Genomic DNA, 13,804 nt, shown 5'->3' with positions numbered 1-13,804 from the left:
AGTGGCAATTTTACTCTGTGTAATTCCCTCAAGATTCATTCAATTCTTTTCTCTGCCCTCTCTATTCTGCTGTTGAACCAATCCACTGAGGGTTTAGTGTTTTTCTTTCTTTTTTTGTGTGTGTTTTTTGGGGGGGTGTTTTTTCATTATTGTATTTTTCAGTTTTAAATTTTCCACTTGGTTCTTATCTCATATTCCTTGCTGAAACTTTCCTATTTTTTGTCTCTCACTTCCTATGTTTTTATTGTGTCAAACATATCTGTAATTGTTTATTGAAGCAATTTTATGATGGCTTCTTTAAAATCTTTTTCACAGAATTCTAAAATCTGTCATCTTGGTTTTGGCATCTACTCATTCTCTTCATTCAGTTTGAGATCTTTCTGGCTCTTGGTATTATAAGTGATTTTAAATGGAAACCTGAGCATTTTGAATATTATTAAGAGTGTTGCTGCTGCTGCTGCTAAGTCGCTTCAGTCATGTCCGACTCTGTGCAACCCCATAGACGGCAGCCCACCAGGCTCCCCCGTCCCTGGGATTCTCCAGGCAAGAACACTGGAGTGGGTTGCCATTTCCTTCTCCAATGCATGAAAGTGAAAAGTGAAAGTGAAGTCGCTCAGTCGTGTCCGACTCTTCGCAACCCCATGGACTGCAGCCCACCAGGCTCCTCCGTCCATGGGATTTTCCAGGCAAGAGTACTGGAGTGGGGTGCCATTGCCTTCTCCATATAAAAGTGTGGGTCTTACCTAACCCTTTTGTTGCAGCTGTTTCTCTGTCACTGCTCAAGCAGGAGGCGGGTGGGGAGCAGTGCCTCATTACAGGTGGGTTGGGGTACAAGTTCAGTTTCCCCTCTCAGTCCCCACTGACATCAAAGGCCAGGGGTCTCCTAGTTATTTCTGGGTGGGGGGTGAGAGTTCCAGGGTTCAGTTAGGCTTCCGCTGATACCTGCCTTGCTGGGAGTGGCAGGAGCACATATGACTGACAGCACCGACCACAGTGGGGGTGTGGCTTCCCAGCCAATGGGTGGTGCTAAAAACCCTGACTGTCCACCAGGCCTCCCAACACTATAGCTGCCATGCTTGGTGTGCCTCGTTGCAGCCTGGTGAGGGTGGAATCTAGACTCCCTACTTGGCCTTGCTGGTGGGTGTGGGGCTGCAGCTTTTTCTATGGTGTTTGGCTGGAGCACAGCGGTTAGTGTCTAAAAGTTTTCTTTTTACTCGGCTGCCCCTTCCTGTCCTTTGGAGAGAGAGATTATGCTTTTGTTGTCTGCACCCATTGGCATTTCTGGGTTGCTGGCTTCTTCGGCAACAAGTCTGAGACATATGTGGTTAAAAAAAAAAAAAAAAAAAAAAACAGGGACATTACCACCCCATTGTTCCTTGGGTCCTGAGGTCCCTAAGCAGTCTACCTCCTTCTCTCTACCTTTCAGGGCGTTCTTTTGTTTATCTTATAGATCATGTCCAGGGTATTTATTTATACTGAGAGTGCAAAATAAGAAAAAGTACATCTGCTCCAGAAGCAGAAGCCCAAACCTTGACAGTTTTAAGAAATAATTCTACCTACAAGTAATCCCGAGAGATAGGACAGTACTCTGCCATTATAGTGATTACAAACTGGAGGCCTGTTGCTCAAACAGGCAGGAACATGGTTGTTTTTATAATTAAATTGTTTCTAAGGGGACACACTTAGTTCTCCACAGATCTCACCCATGTCTGTTTAGCTTGTTAGCTCTCCCCTGTAGACATCTGTGTTTGCAAACTCTGATTTAATAAACAGACCATGAGGCCAAGCTATCAACAGTGGATTATACCCATGGATTCAAAATGATCATGCTCAAACTTCCCTCTTTCTAGACTTGTACTCAATTTAAGAAGTATTAACTAAAATCAAGCTCAAGCATAATGAAGCCTTCCCCATACACTGCATCCCACTTCCCTCCAAAGCCCTTCTGGAAATTTTTGTTTTGGATCCAGAATTTAGTCACTGTACTAACCCTGGTAGCTCACACGGTAAAGCGTCTGCCTAAAATGCAGGAAACTTGGGTTCGATCCCTGGGTCGGGAAGATCCCCTGGAGAAGGAAATGGTAACCCAATCCAGTATTCATGCCTGGAAAATCCCATGGACCAAGGAGCCTGGTGGGCTACAGTCCATGGGGTCGCAAAGAGTTGGACACGACTGAGCAAGTTCACTACTACTACACTACTAACCTACTAAATGATTAAATTTAGTACAAGACCCTCTCCATTTTCTCCTTTTTCTTCAGAATATTTAAAGAGATCTAGCTACTGTGTGTGTGGTGATGAGAGTAGGAGAAACAGGAGGGACACAGGGGTGATGATGATGGTGGTGGTGGTGATAGTGATGTTGGATCCAGAGGAACGAGAACAATCACATTAAAACTATGGTGTCCTAATTTCCTGAAGGCTGGCCAGAATCAAATCCTTTTGGACAAAACACAATTGAAGAATGTTCTAGAAAGAAAGGAATTTAGAAACTTTAAATCTAATCCAAACTCTTATCCTTACACAAAAGGAAAGTGATACTCAGAGGTTATACAAGGTTACAAAGCTAACCAGTACAGTCTGTATGGCTCCACCATGTTCCCTCTTGGCCTAGTTCTGCTTTGCAAACAATGGAAGCTCATCAACTTTGTCACTTCTGCTAACAGTTCCTAAAAATGTTTCATTACAATTTATGACTGTATTTTTTTCATCTAATCTTTGGAACATTACATTCAGATCTGTTCTTAAATGTTTTGACAAATTCAAGAGAGAGATTTGTACTCTTTCTTAGCCTGTTAAAAATGGAAGCAACTGAGTTAGTAGTAGGGTAGGCAAAGAAGACATTTTATTAGATTTCTTCTAGTAGTCTTAATTATCAGGTAAATCTTCAAGATGACTTGGTATTAAGGCATACATTTATTAATTTGGTTATCCATAATTCACATAATAGCTATCTATTCTTTCAACAGGGACAATGTTTTCCAAACTTCTGGCATCTTATTACCACCTGTACAAGTCTGGTTTGCTATACCTGTACGTCACCTGTACTAATATTAGTATTTATGTTGACTTTAAATCCACTATTTTTTCATATTTTGCCTGGCTTTAAGCAATAACAACCATCTATTAAATCACAAGTCTGATGTGCCAGTTTTTCTGCTACACATTAAAATAGTTATATAACTGTTAAAATATGTTCATGGGCATATCATCTTAACTCTTTTCATGTGACACCAGTGTTATTCTTGGGTGATCTGATCACCTTGGGTGATCTGACCCTAAGCTGTCAATTTATGATATGGGAAAATAATAAAGCAACTGTACTTTAAAATCTAACATGAGTGCTAATTATTCAGGTTTGTGGGAATACACCAGAAATGTATGGTATCATCATCGATGATGATGATGATCATTTAGGGAAGCTAAACTTTTCACAATTTATTGTACACAAGAAATACATAAGATCCACTCTTCCCCGCCCTCAGAGATTCTGATTTACTGAGTGGGATGCAGACCATGGAAGCTGCATTTCTGCAGGCATCCCAGGGAACACCCAAGGGCCACATTTTGAAAAATAGTGAACAGGAAGGCAGGACAAAATTCTTAAAATCACTCTAGCTTTTCAATAGGATGACTTGGGTTCAAATCCCAAGTCTAACTGCATGATACTAGTGTTATTGCTTAGTCATGTCTGACTCTTTGCACCAGGCTCCTCTGTCCAGGGGATTTTCCAGGCAAGAATACTGGAGTAGGGTGCCATTTCCTTCTCCAGGGGATCGTCCCAACCCAGGGATCAAACCGTCTCCTGCATTGAAGGCAGATTCTTTACCATCTGAGCCATCACGGAACTGAGTCACTTAATCTTTCTGAGCCTTGCTTTCCTCACCTGTTAAGCGATGATTATAATAAATGCCATCTCACTGGGTTGTCTTAAGAATTAAATGGATGATATGTCAAAAAAGTATGACAAAACCACAGAGCCCTACATAGGCTAGAATGCTTACAAGGGTGAGGATGCTGAACCACTCTCAGCAGCTACAACTGAGAACACAATCAGCATTCCAAATCAAGATGCAAGGGCTCTGCTCCAGAAAAACATCTGCTCCCATTTCACTACCGATATTGAGTCTAACCTATAATAAACTAACCCCCAAATTGAGTGCCTGTTTCAAATAAGATATTTGCACAATACATAATCTCAAGTATTATTATTGACTGATGACTGCACGCTAAATCCTCAAGGAATTGTATCTAGGCCTTCAGGGCCAATGCCAGGCACGGCTCCCATGCCAGAGGTGTCCCAAAGGCCCATTTGGGATACCCTGATTTCAAGAACTACTTTATACACAGCATGTAAAATTATCTGTGGTTTAGAAACATTTTATGCTTTTATTATTTAAAAGAACTCTCTTCTTAAAGAAAACACAACAACTCCTGAATAATTAATTTAACACCAAATTTGCAGACTTGACTGCAGGACGAATCTAACAGACAGTGATAAAAAAAATGCTCTCACAATGCTGCCGATGCTGCTAAGTCACTTCAGTTGTGTCTGACTCTGTGAGACCCCATAGATGGCAGCCCACCAGGCTCTTCTGTCCCTGGGATTCTCTAGGCAAGAATACTGCAGTGGGTTGCCATTTCCTTCTCCAATGCATGCATGCATGCTAAGTTGCTTCAGTCGTGTCTGACTCTGTGCGACCCTATGGACAGCAGCCTACCAGGCTCCTCTGTCCATGGGATTCTCTAGGCAAGAATACTGCAGTGGGTTGCCATTTCCTTCTCCAGCTCTCACAATAATTCATCTAAAATTTTAGCTATGATCTGATGTAGGTACTTAAAATTCAATTTTCAAAACATGGAAAAGCATTCTTTTTCTCTGAATACCATCTGTTAAACCATTCTAACATGAGCTAATTCTGCAATACAAAATTCGTAAATAGACTAAAAAAAAAAAAAAAAAAACTTTAGTTGCTTCATGTTAGAGTATAGATTCAGTCTTATCTATTCATGTAGAGGTTAGATAGCTATCACATGGTCACCATTCTTTTCTAGAACCCACATAGCACTAACAACTATTCAACAATAAATGAAAACATTACAGGTAACTCCTAACTATCTGTAAAGAAAAATCAACCCAAGGTCCAAGAGCCATTTTCTGCTAGTATGGGTCCTTGAGCCTCTCACTAGTGGGGTAGTGTCTCAGCTATGGTGGGGGCAGGAGGGCACTTGGGACCGGTGGGTCAGCAGCTGTCCAGTGCCCAGCCACTCAGGCATAGGTGACACAGCAAACACTTCTCCCACCCGGAAGCAGCATATCTGCCCACCAGCTCTTGTGGAACAGGAGCCCCAGCTGCTCCTACGTGGGCAAACACAAAAACCAGACAGCAGGGAAGCTTATCCAGAACTATACTACCACTCTTTTGGCTGGGCATATTATCCAATCTCTATTCAGTCACAGCCATGCCTTCCTCTGGGAGGCGTAATCGATAGTATCCCGTGGCTTGGATGAAGCAATTCCAACACCATAGCCAAATCTCAATTACACATCCCCCGGAGTCAGTTTCTGAACTTGTTACAGGGCAAGCTAAAGAGGAAGTGAGGTGAGAGCCCTTCAACAAGGACAGCTATTAAGAATGACTTAAGATCGTTATCACAGCTCTTGAACTGCTTGTAAGATTTGATCCCTGGCAAGGGCCATGATTTTGAGAGCCGTTGACCCAGGGTACTAAAATGTAATTTGTCCATACTTGTGAAAATCTATTCTCTCTTACCAGTGGGCAAAAATGACTATAATAAACTGAAACCTCAATTCAAGCAAACTCTACTACTGAAATTAAACATGGTTTCACTGAATGTACCTGTTAATAGTTTCTTGACATTAAAACAAAGTTAGTCTTTAGCCTTAATAAAGATGGAGCACGCAAGCATTTTATTTGTTAATTGATTCAACAAAAATTTATGGAGCACCTGTTATGTTCCAGGATCGTGCTGAGGGAGCAGTGGTGAGAAAAAGCCCCAGTCTCTGCTGACAAGGAGCTTATCACTCTTAACTTTAGAATAAGCAGGGAATCCAACTTTTAAAATAAACAAGAAGAGATTTCTCAATTCAATAAGGACTAAAAAATGAGGCTGCCCATACAATATTCTTGAGATTTTACAAGTTTTTTTTTTTTTTTGCATTCCAGTATCACATATTAATGCTGAAAACCCACAGGTAGTACATAAATACAGAAACAAACTGTGAAGTTAGAGAAATCCTATCAGATGTTTTCTGAAATTTAGAATACTAATAAAGAAAATATAGGCATTTATTATAATCAAATCTAAAAATGTAATACATAATAAAATACATAATAAGATAATAAAGTGGAACTGGATTTTCAAAAGAATGATCATAATCAAGTCAACTTTTCCTCTTGGTTATAAAACTATGATCACATATACCTGATCCTGGTAAAAATGTCTCTTCTAAAGTTCGGATCTAACAACAGAGGACATTTCACCCTTGTTCCCAAGCAAATGGCCAGTGAGCATCAGGGGGCCAAAGTCTTATTTGAATTAAATTTGCAAAGCTTCTTGCCTACTCAGTATATTGAAAATGAATTAAGGACTCAATTCTGCTTACCTTGTAATCTCTGGATACATTTTCTGATGTCACTGAACCTGAAATCTGACTAGAAATTGTAGCAGCTATAAGCTGTTTACACCATTCAACATGTGATCCTGTAGGACTAAAAGAAATAGTGCAATTAAAATATTTTAAGACATAGGCTCTGAGTGAGAAAAATGAGCACGGACTAGGGATATATGTACACTTCTTTTTTAGAAAACGAACTTCAATTAGGCTATTTGGTTACCTTTACATTTACTATAAGAACTGAAATACTGACTGACAACTAGGAAGTAAGAGTAGGTTCCAGGGTGATTTGAAATAAACCAACTAATTTATTTTAAGGTTAAGATTCTAGACCTCAGACAGTTAAGCATGTTATTTTCTAGCCTTTAATGAAATATTACTCAGTTACAACTATACAGAGTGAATATTCTCAGTGTAAGTAGAAAATTAATTCTAAAATGAAATATTTATCTTACAGCATATGCTCTTCAAAAATGCAATCAATTTCATGTTGGTAGTTTTAAATCTATAAAATGAGGTAATTTCAAATGAATCAAAGTGACTCTTAATGGAGCAAAGCTGATTGTAGGATTTTAGAAAGAACAGACTAGAGAAGTTATGTCCTATGTGTAGTAATAATGCAACCTTACATTTCTGTAAGTGCTTTGACAACTTACAAAAGGCTCTACCAGTCCATTATTATATCAGAGCCTGACAACCACAAGTGGTAAGAAGGCAGAACACGGACTAGCTGACAGGTTTGAGATGAGAAAATTGAGGTGCAGAAGTGACAAGGCCCATCAGAAAGCGGTAGGCCTGCCTCCAGCTCCACTGGGGCTGTCCTTCCAGGATGCGGTACCACCAGTAATGACCAAATCATGGAGCCAGAGGGCAAAAACCCAGGCCAGCGCCACAGATGCTCGCCACTGCCTTATACGAGAACACAACAACGCAGAGAAAATGGCATCTCTCAGTTGCATGCTGCTCTCAAGTGTTCAACACATTTCTGCACATGGCCTCACCTGAGCCTCACAGTGACCTGCCTTACAGAGGAGAAAACTAAGGCTCTAGTGTTTGACCAAGGTCCCGTGGTTGGTAAGTGGTCAGGCTCTTCTCACCTGACTTAAAGGACCAGGCAGCAATCTAGGCACTGAGGGAATTAAAAATGGCCCCCAGAGGCCAGGCTCCTCTCTCAACTCACGAAAGCACTGAAGAAATCAAGTTAAAGGGCATAAGATACTTATGAGAGTTTACCTCGCAGGTAGCTTTCACTGTGAAGAATGTTTCAGACCTTTGAAAATCTCATCACTAATGAAATCCACACTTGTGTATTGGAAGGACATAAAAACCTGGAATCCCTAGGCAGTGTGTAAAATAACCTAAATAGTAAAATAAAGACACTTGACATGCTCTACCTGTGATCTAAATTACATTCTCTGACCAAGACAGCCCATTGGTTGTCTGTGGGGCTGGAAATATAAGTCAGAATATTCACTGAATGGGCAGACATTCCTATCATACTCTAAGAGCCTATTTACCACATTTAATAACTTAAGAGGAAGGAAGAGGGGGAAAGGAGGGAGATTGGTTTCCTTTTAAAGGCTAAGTCACCTTTATTGCCTGGTTCTATCATACTTCTCTTGGCATGCTGCAGTTTTTTCCGTCAGCACCCACTCCTGATAGCAAATCTAACAGTAGGAACCTGTCTGTTCACCCACCATGGGGGTGGGAGGGCTGTTGTTACCCTCTGCCAAGCATCCTCTCCCCTTCCTTCTGATAAGGATGCCTCTGAGAACTGTAGGAAATTGCCCCTCCCCATTTCATCAGCAGGAGGAGGAAGGGGACACCCCACTTCGTGCCCCCACTTGGAGGGGAGTAACCCAGCTCGCCAGGCCAATCCCAAGCTTTCCCATTGGATCAGAGGTGTTCCCAGCCTCAGTGCTGCTGGAGGCCATTCTCACCCCACCACCTTGAGGAACCCACAGAGATAAAGAGTAAGACAAGAAAAAAAAAAACAAAACAGAGATGGGGAGCCCCAACCACAGTGCTTGCAATTCTGGCTGTAAACATGCCCATGGCCATCTTTCCCCCTGTCCACATCAGTGATGGAGCCAAGAAATTTCCTTCCCGGCCGGAACTAGAATGATTTGTGGTTTTTGTCCCTGCAACCAGAAGCATCCTGACCAAAAGAGTTATGAACAGTGTGGTATGGTGAACTGGTAGACAGGAGGCCTGGATCCGGGTCCTGTTTCTGTCACCAGCTTGAGCAAGCCACATCCTTTAGCAGGCCCACAGCTTTGTCAGCATTTAGAGAAGTACAGTATTCAGAAGAGAGAAGAGGGCCCACAGTCCACGGCTGAGCCACACCTGCAGAGCCACGGTCTACTCTGGGAACGAGGACAGGACTGAGAAGGCCACGTTTCCTCTCCTGTCTCTGCTCTTTGCTCAGCGCAATCTCCCTGTATGCTCCTGGTGACAAAAGCCAGCTGCAGCTTGGGGGTCCCCAGCTTTGCTTCTCCAGCCTGGATGCTCTCAATCCAGAGGCCCAGGATCCCATGACACAGCTCCACTGGTCAGTCCCAGAAACCCTGCCGGCTCCACATGTCTAAACCAGCCTCAGTCACCAGCCTGCAACCTGTTCCTCCACCCTCATGTTTCCTAAGTCAGGGAAAAGCAGAACCTCACCCAGGGACCTCAGACTCCAAAGCTGACATTTACCTTGGGGCCCATACTCCTTTTCGCTCTCACATCTGAATGCTCAAGTCTTGTCACTCTTACCTGCTAAGTATCATGAGAAGGCACCTTGCCCACTCCTATTCCAACTCCCTTTTCCAGACAGACACCCATCATTTGTCCAGGTTCTCCTGCCTCATGAATTTAAACTCCACCTCTATGCCAGTGACTCCCAAATTCAGGTCTCCAAACCAGACACCACCTCTGAACTCCAGGCCTAAACAAACCAACTGCCTCTTTGATATTTGCTCTGGGACATCCAACTGACATCTCATTGCTGTTCTATCCAGGCTGAGTGCCTGCTAACTTCCTAACCCTGTTCCACTTAGAGGCTTCTCCATCTCAGCCACACCGTCTTCCACAAGCTAAAGATACTGGAACTGTCCTCAATTCTCCCCTTCTCCTAGCCAATTGCCACCCTGCAGCAAACCTTGCTGGCTCTACCCTGCAGATGTCCTTCAGATGATATCTTAAGCCTGACCACTTCTCCTTTCCTCCAGCCTGCGGCTCCACTCGCAGCCACTATCCTCTCTCATTCTGATGACTGCAACAGCCTCCCACCTGCTAGACTCTCTGATTCAACTCCTTCCCCTTCCGGTCTGTCATCTGCACAGCAGCCATGGAGAGCTTACTGAAATCTACACCAGGTGTCGTCCCTCCTCTGCTCCACGCCACCCACTCCACCGTCTGTGGCCCCTGTGACTTCTCTGACTTTGTCCTCTGCTGCGTCTCCCCAGTGCCCTCTGTGCTGGTGACACAGCTCTCCAAGTTGACCCTTGAACACAGGCCTCAGCCTAGAGTGCTGTCGCCCAGCTACGTGCATGACTAGACCCCTCATCAGGGGCACTACTGAAATGCCACTTCTCTCCGAAAGGCTTTCCCTGATCACCCTACACAACATTCCCAGCACTGCCCAGAGTGCACACCCCAGCCACTTCCTATCCCTCCAAGATGACTCTTGTCCCCCTGCACCTATCACCATCTAACACAGAACACATGTGACTTGGTCTTTGGTTTCTCTCTCCCACTAAAGATGACCCACGAGGGCAGGGATTTGTGTGTGCTAGCTATATCCTCAGGCCTAGCACAGTGCCAGACACAGAGCAGGCTCTTGTATTCACAGAATAAATGACTGAGAGAGGAGCATTTCTAGAACCTACGTAACCTAACTCAGTGAGACCACTCTGCCTCCAGTCCCTTCACAACACTACTGTGTGGCACTTGATCTCAAATGCAGAGGCCATCCTGCAGCTCCCCTGATGGAACTCCTCTTGTGACCCCTGTAACTAGGTGACCATATAATTCCTTTTCCAAACCAGGACACCAGTGTGAGTAGCAGAAGGACACTACTGATAATATCACTGGCCCAACCAGTACCCTGTACCATCTTGGGCCAGAGAGACCACACAGTCCAGTCTACTTGTAGCTAGGGTGGTTATTAAAAATGCAGAATTTCAGGCTCTACTCAGGAGGTGGCGGATCAGATTTAGGGTGGGACCCAAGAGTCTACATTTGAATCAAGCTCTAGAGGTGATTCTGACTTGGGCTCTACAGAGCTGTGTGGAGAAGCACTGGCCCAGAAGACAAAGGCATGGCTTCTTGGAAGGCACACAGGCCCCATCAGGATCTAGCCCCTGCCTTCCTACAGGCCTTTACTACCCGTTTCCCACATCCAGCGTCCAGCCAGGATGACACACGTTCCACTCCAGTGCCCAAACAATGCACCCTGTCTGTCCCTACCACTAAAAATGAAGTGAATACCCCACCTCTGGGTACCATAGCGCAGTGGATCACAACTGAGGTGGTAGAGCCTTTTAGAAAAATTCTAACACCTAGGCCTCACGCAAATCTCCTGAAGGAGAAGCCTCAGAAGGGGGTTCTGGCCACCTGGAGTTCTTAAATAGCTTCTCAGATGATTCCCATGCACACATCATCCAGAGCGATTCCAAGCGCACCTCCACCCTGGCACTTATCACATTTGGTTTCAATGGCTGTTTTATTTGTATTCTCCACTCGATGTTAAGCCAGAGTGCAAAAGCCGTCTGCCATTACTCTCTAATTCTCCAAGCACTCATACATCATAGAATATCTACAGATAGTGCAACCCTGACCATTCCGCACACTATCTTAGCTGTGATTAGTTTTCAGAGAAGCTGACCACCTGGGTAATGACTTTATTAAAATGTACTGTAACTACACAAAGGGAGTGTTTCTTGTTGTTCCTATGCCTTTGGAAACTCCCCAAAGTTTAGCTCACTGGAGTGACTAAGGCAGGAACCAACATCTTAAACTGTCCTAGGGGCTTTAGGATCAGGATGCCTTAACTGCACTCTAGTGTCAGTGAAGTGCCCAAGATGAAGGAAAGCTACATACTCCAGGAGATGGGATCACCCAACTCTTGTCCTCAGAGGGTCAGGGTGGCCCTCCCACTTAGATCTGGTCGGTTTATGCTTCTAACTGCTTGATCTTAGTTCTCTGGCAGTGGGCTTAAGTGTTTGTGAAAACAATGAACTGGTCCCTTCAAAGTGTGAAGAACTGAAAGTAAACGCTGATGTGTTCTTGCATCAGGAGCAGTTTGGAAGTTTTCCACTGAAATGAGGGTATCTTTGCTCCATCTGTACCAGCTCCGACACCCGCGGGGTTCCGCCCCCCCCAGTACCCCCTCACAATCCCCACGTCAAAGCCCCCAAGCAGCGGCGGCGGGATTTGGATCTTGAGATCACTCGAGGCAAGGTCATGCGAAAAAAGGGGCGCCGTGATGAAACTGCCTCCCAACGATTTGTGACCGAGGTACCGGCCGCTGAGGCGGCTCCCAGGTGCAGTAGGAGGCGGCCTGGGACGCGGTTTGACAGTTGCGAAGCCCCTCGGGGTGCGGGGAAGCTTCGGCGAGCTGCGAAAACGAGCCAGGTGCGGGACCAGCGACCAGGCAGGGGTTCGAGGGGCTCCGGAGGGGACGGGGGAGGGAGACGGGAGGCGGACCCCCCGGCTCGGCCTCAGGCCGGCGCGCGGGGAAGGGGCGGTCGGGCCTCGCGCGGGGCCCTCAGAAGTCGGGGCGCGGGGTGGGGGCGGCCGGGCCCCGCTTACCTGTCCAGAGTCTCCACGCTGGGCTGCCGGGAACCGACGGCGGGGCCCCCCGCGACCCGAGGGGGCCTCCTGCCGCCCGCCGGTCCCGGGCCCAGGCCCCCGCCGCTGTCGCAGCCCGCCGCCGCTGCCGCCGCCGCCGCCGCCGCCGCCGGCCTGTCCATGGCGCGTCGAGCCCGCCGCCGCGGGGAAGCCGCAATCGGGAGGGGAGCGGCGCCCCAGAACGTCCGGCCGCGCGCCTCCGGCGGCCCTGATCTGCCGCCCGCCCGGCTCAGACGGCCGCCGCCATTAGCTGTCACCTGGCGCCCCGCGTTACCCACAAGGCCGCGCGCGTGGGGGTGGGGGGCGGGGAGGGCGGTGCGCGACCCGGAGCCCGGTCCCCAGGCCCCTACTCCCAGCCCCGCCAGAGCCCCACCTGGGCCACCGGCCCGCCAGCCGGTGGGGTGAGGCCCGGGCGACCTGGACACGTCCCAAGCCACTTGGGGTCGAAATCGACCCACGACTTAGGCAGAACGTGCTTTGCTCGGGAATCTCCTAGATGGGCTATAGCGATGCAGGGTTAAAGAAGAAAAAAAGTTTAGAGTAATTCTAGTATTCAGTACGATTTGTTTTCCATCAGTTTTCCTTAGAAAAGTTTTGCGGTGGGAGAAACCCCAACGCCCGTGGGCCTCCCTGCTCTTGACATCTCCAACCCCAAGCAATCCCATGCATTTTAGCAACCTCCCGTCACTCCGTTCTTAGCCGCCCTTCCACGCCCCCACAAAGCCACCTCCCCGCCATCTGTAGGGCAGCCAAGTGTTCTGATGCCGCCCTCGGAACATCCGCCCTTAGTTTATATTATCAGCAACGTGTAACTTCTGTCGGCTAAATCACCGCTTGTGGAAATCAAGTCCATATCTGATGATAAAAGCATTTAGGATATTTGATTCCTGCTTTATATTTATTTTCCTGACCATTCTATTAGGGTTTGCATATCCAACGGGCTCACCACCCATTACCCACCCCTGATTTAGTTGGGGGTGGGAATGATGGCTACTGCCCCTTGCCTGTGATTGCCCTGGGTATGACCTGTGACCAAAGTCTGGCCAGTGAAATATAAAGGCAATAGTTTGCATTCTGATAAAAGGTAGACCTGTAGACAGGGAGTTATTAGTTCCCATCCCAAACCCATCCTGCCCTCTCACATTGATAACTTCCAACTGAACTATGAGAATGTGATGCTTGAAACCCTAACACCCAAGAGGGGATGAGCCTGAGGTGAAAGGGTGGCAGGGTGAGAAAACTTAGGAGGAAGGAAGGGCAGATTTCCAGATATACTGGAGACCCACCTCTTGCAGGCTTCTGGTTCTCCAAAATTATTAAATCAAATGC

The 13,804-nt window shown here is 46.1% G+C and overlaps 1 protein-coding gene across 7 annotated transcripts in view; it reads right to left on the bottom strand.

Annotated features, from left to right (window-relative positions):
* Window positions 1-12,751, bottom strand: part of MTMR1 (myotubularin related protein 1) — a 61,471-nt gene extending 48,720 nt beyond the window's left edge. For 3 of the 7 annotated variants that reach the window (XM_070784875.1, XM_070784878.1, XM_070784877.1), the window contains exons 1-2: window positions 12,437-12,750; window positions 6,629-6,734 (exon numbers count right to left, since the gene is read on the bottom strand). In XM_070784875.1, coding sequence (XP_070640976.1) covers window positions 6,629-6,734; window positions 12,437-12,597 — 267 coding nt within the window. In that variant the 5' untranslated portion in view covers window positions 12,598-12,750. Of the gene's footprint in view, window positions 1-5,970; window positions 5,993-6,628; window positions 6,735-12,436 lie in introns of those variants that run through there. The other 4 variants (XM_070784876.1, XM_070784879.1, XM_070784881.1 and 1 more) reach the window with 4 other exon arrangements.
* Between the last annotated feature and the right edge of the window lie 1,053 nt (window positions 12,752-13,804).

This window comes from Bos indicus, chromosome X (genome assembly GCF_029378745.1).
Source record: "Bos indicus isolate NIAB-ARS_2022 breed Sahiwal x Tharparkar chromosome X, NIAB-ARS_B.indTharparkar_mat_pri_1.0, whole genome shotgun sequence".
Lineage (NCBI taxonomy): Eukaryota > Metazoa > Chordata > Mammalia > Artiodactyla > Bovidae > Bos > Bos indicus.
The sequence above is the reverse complement of the archived record's forward strand: the minus strand, read 5'-3'. Positions and strand labels throughout refer to the sequence as shown.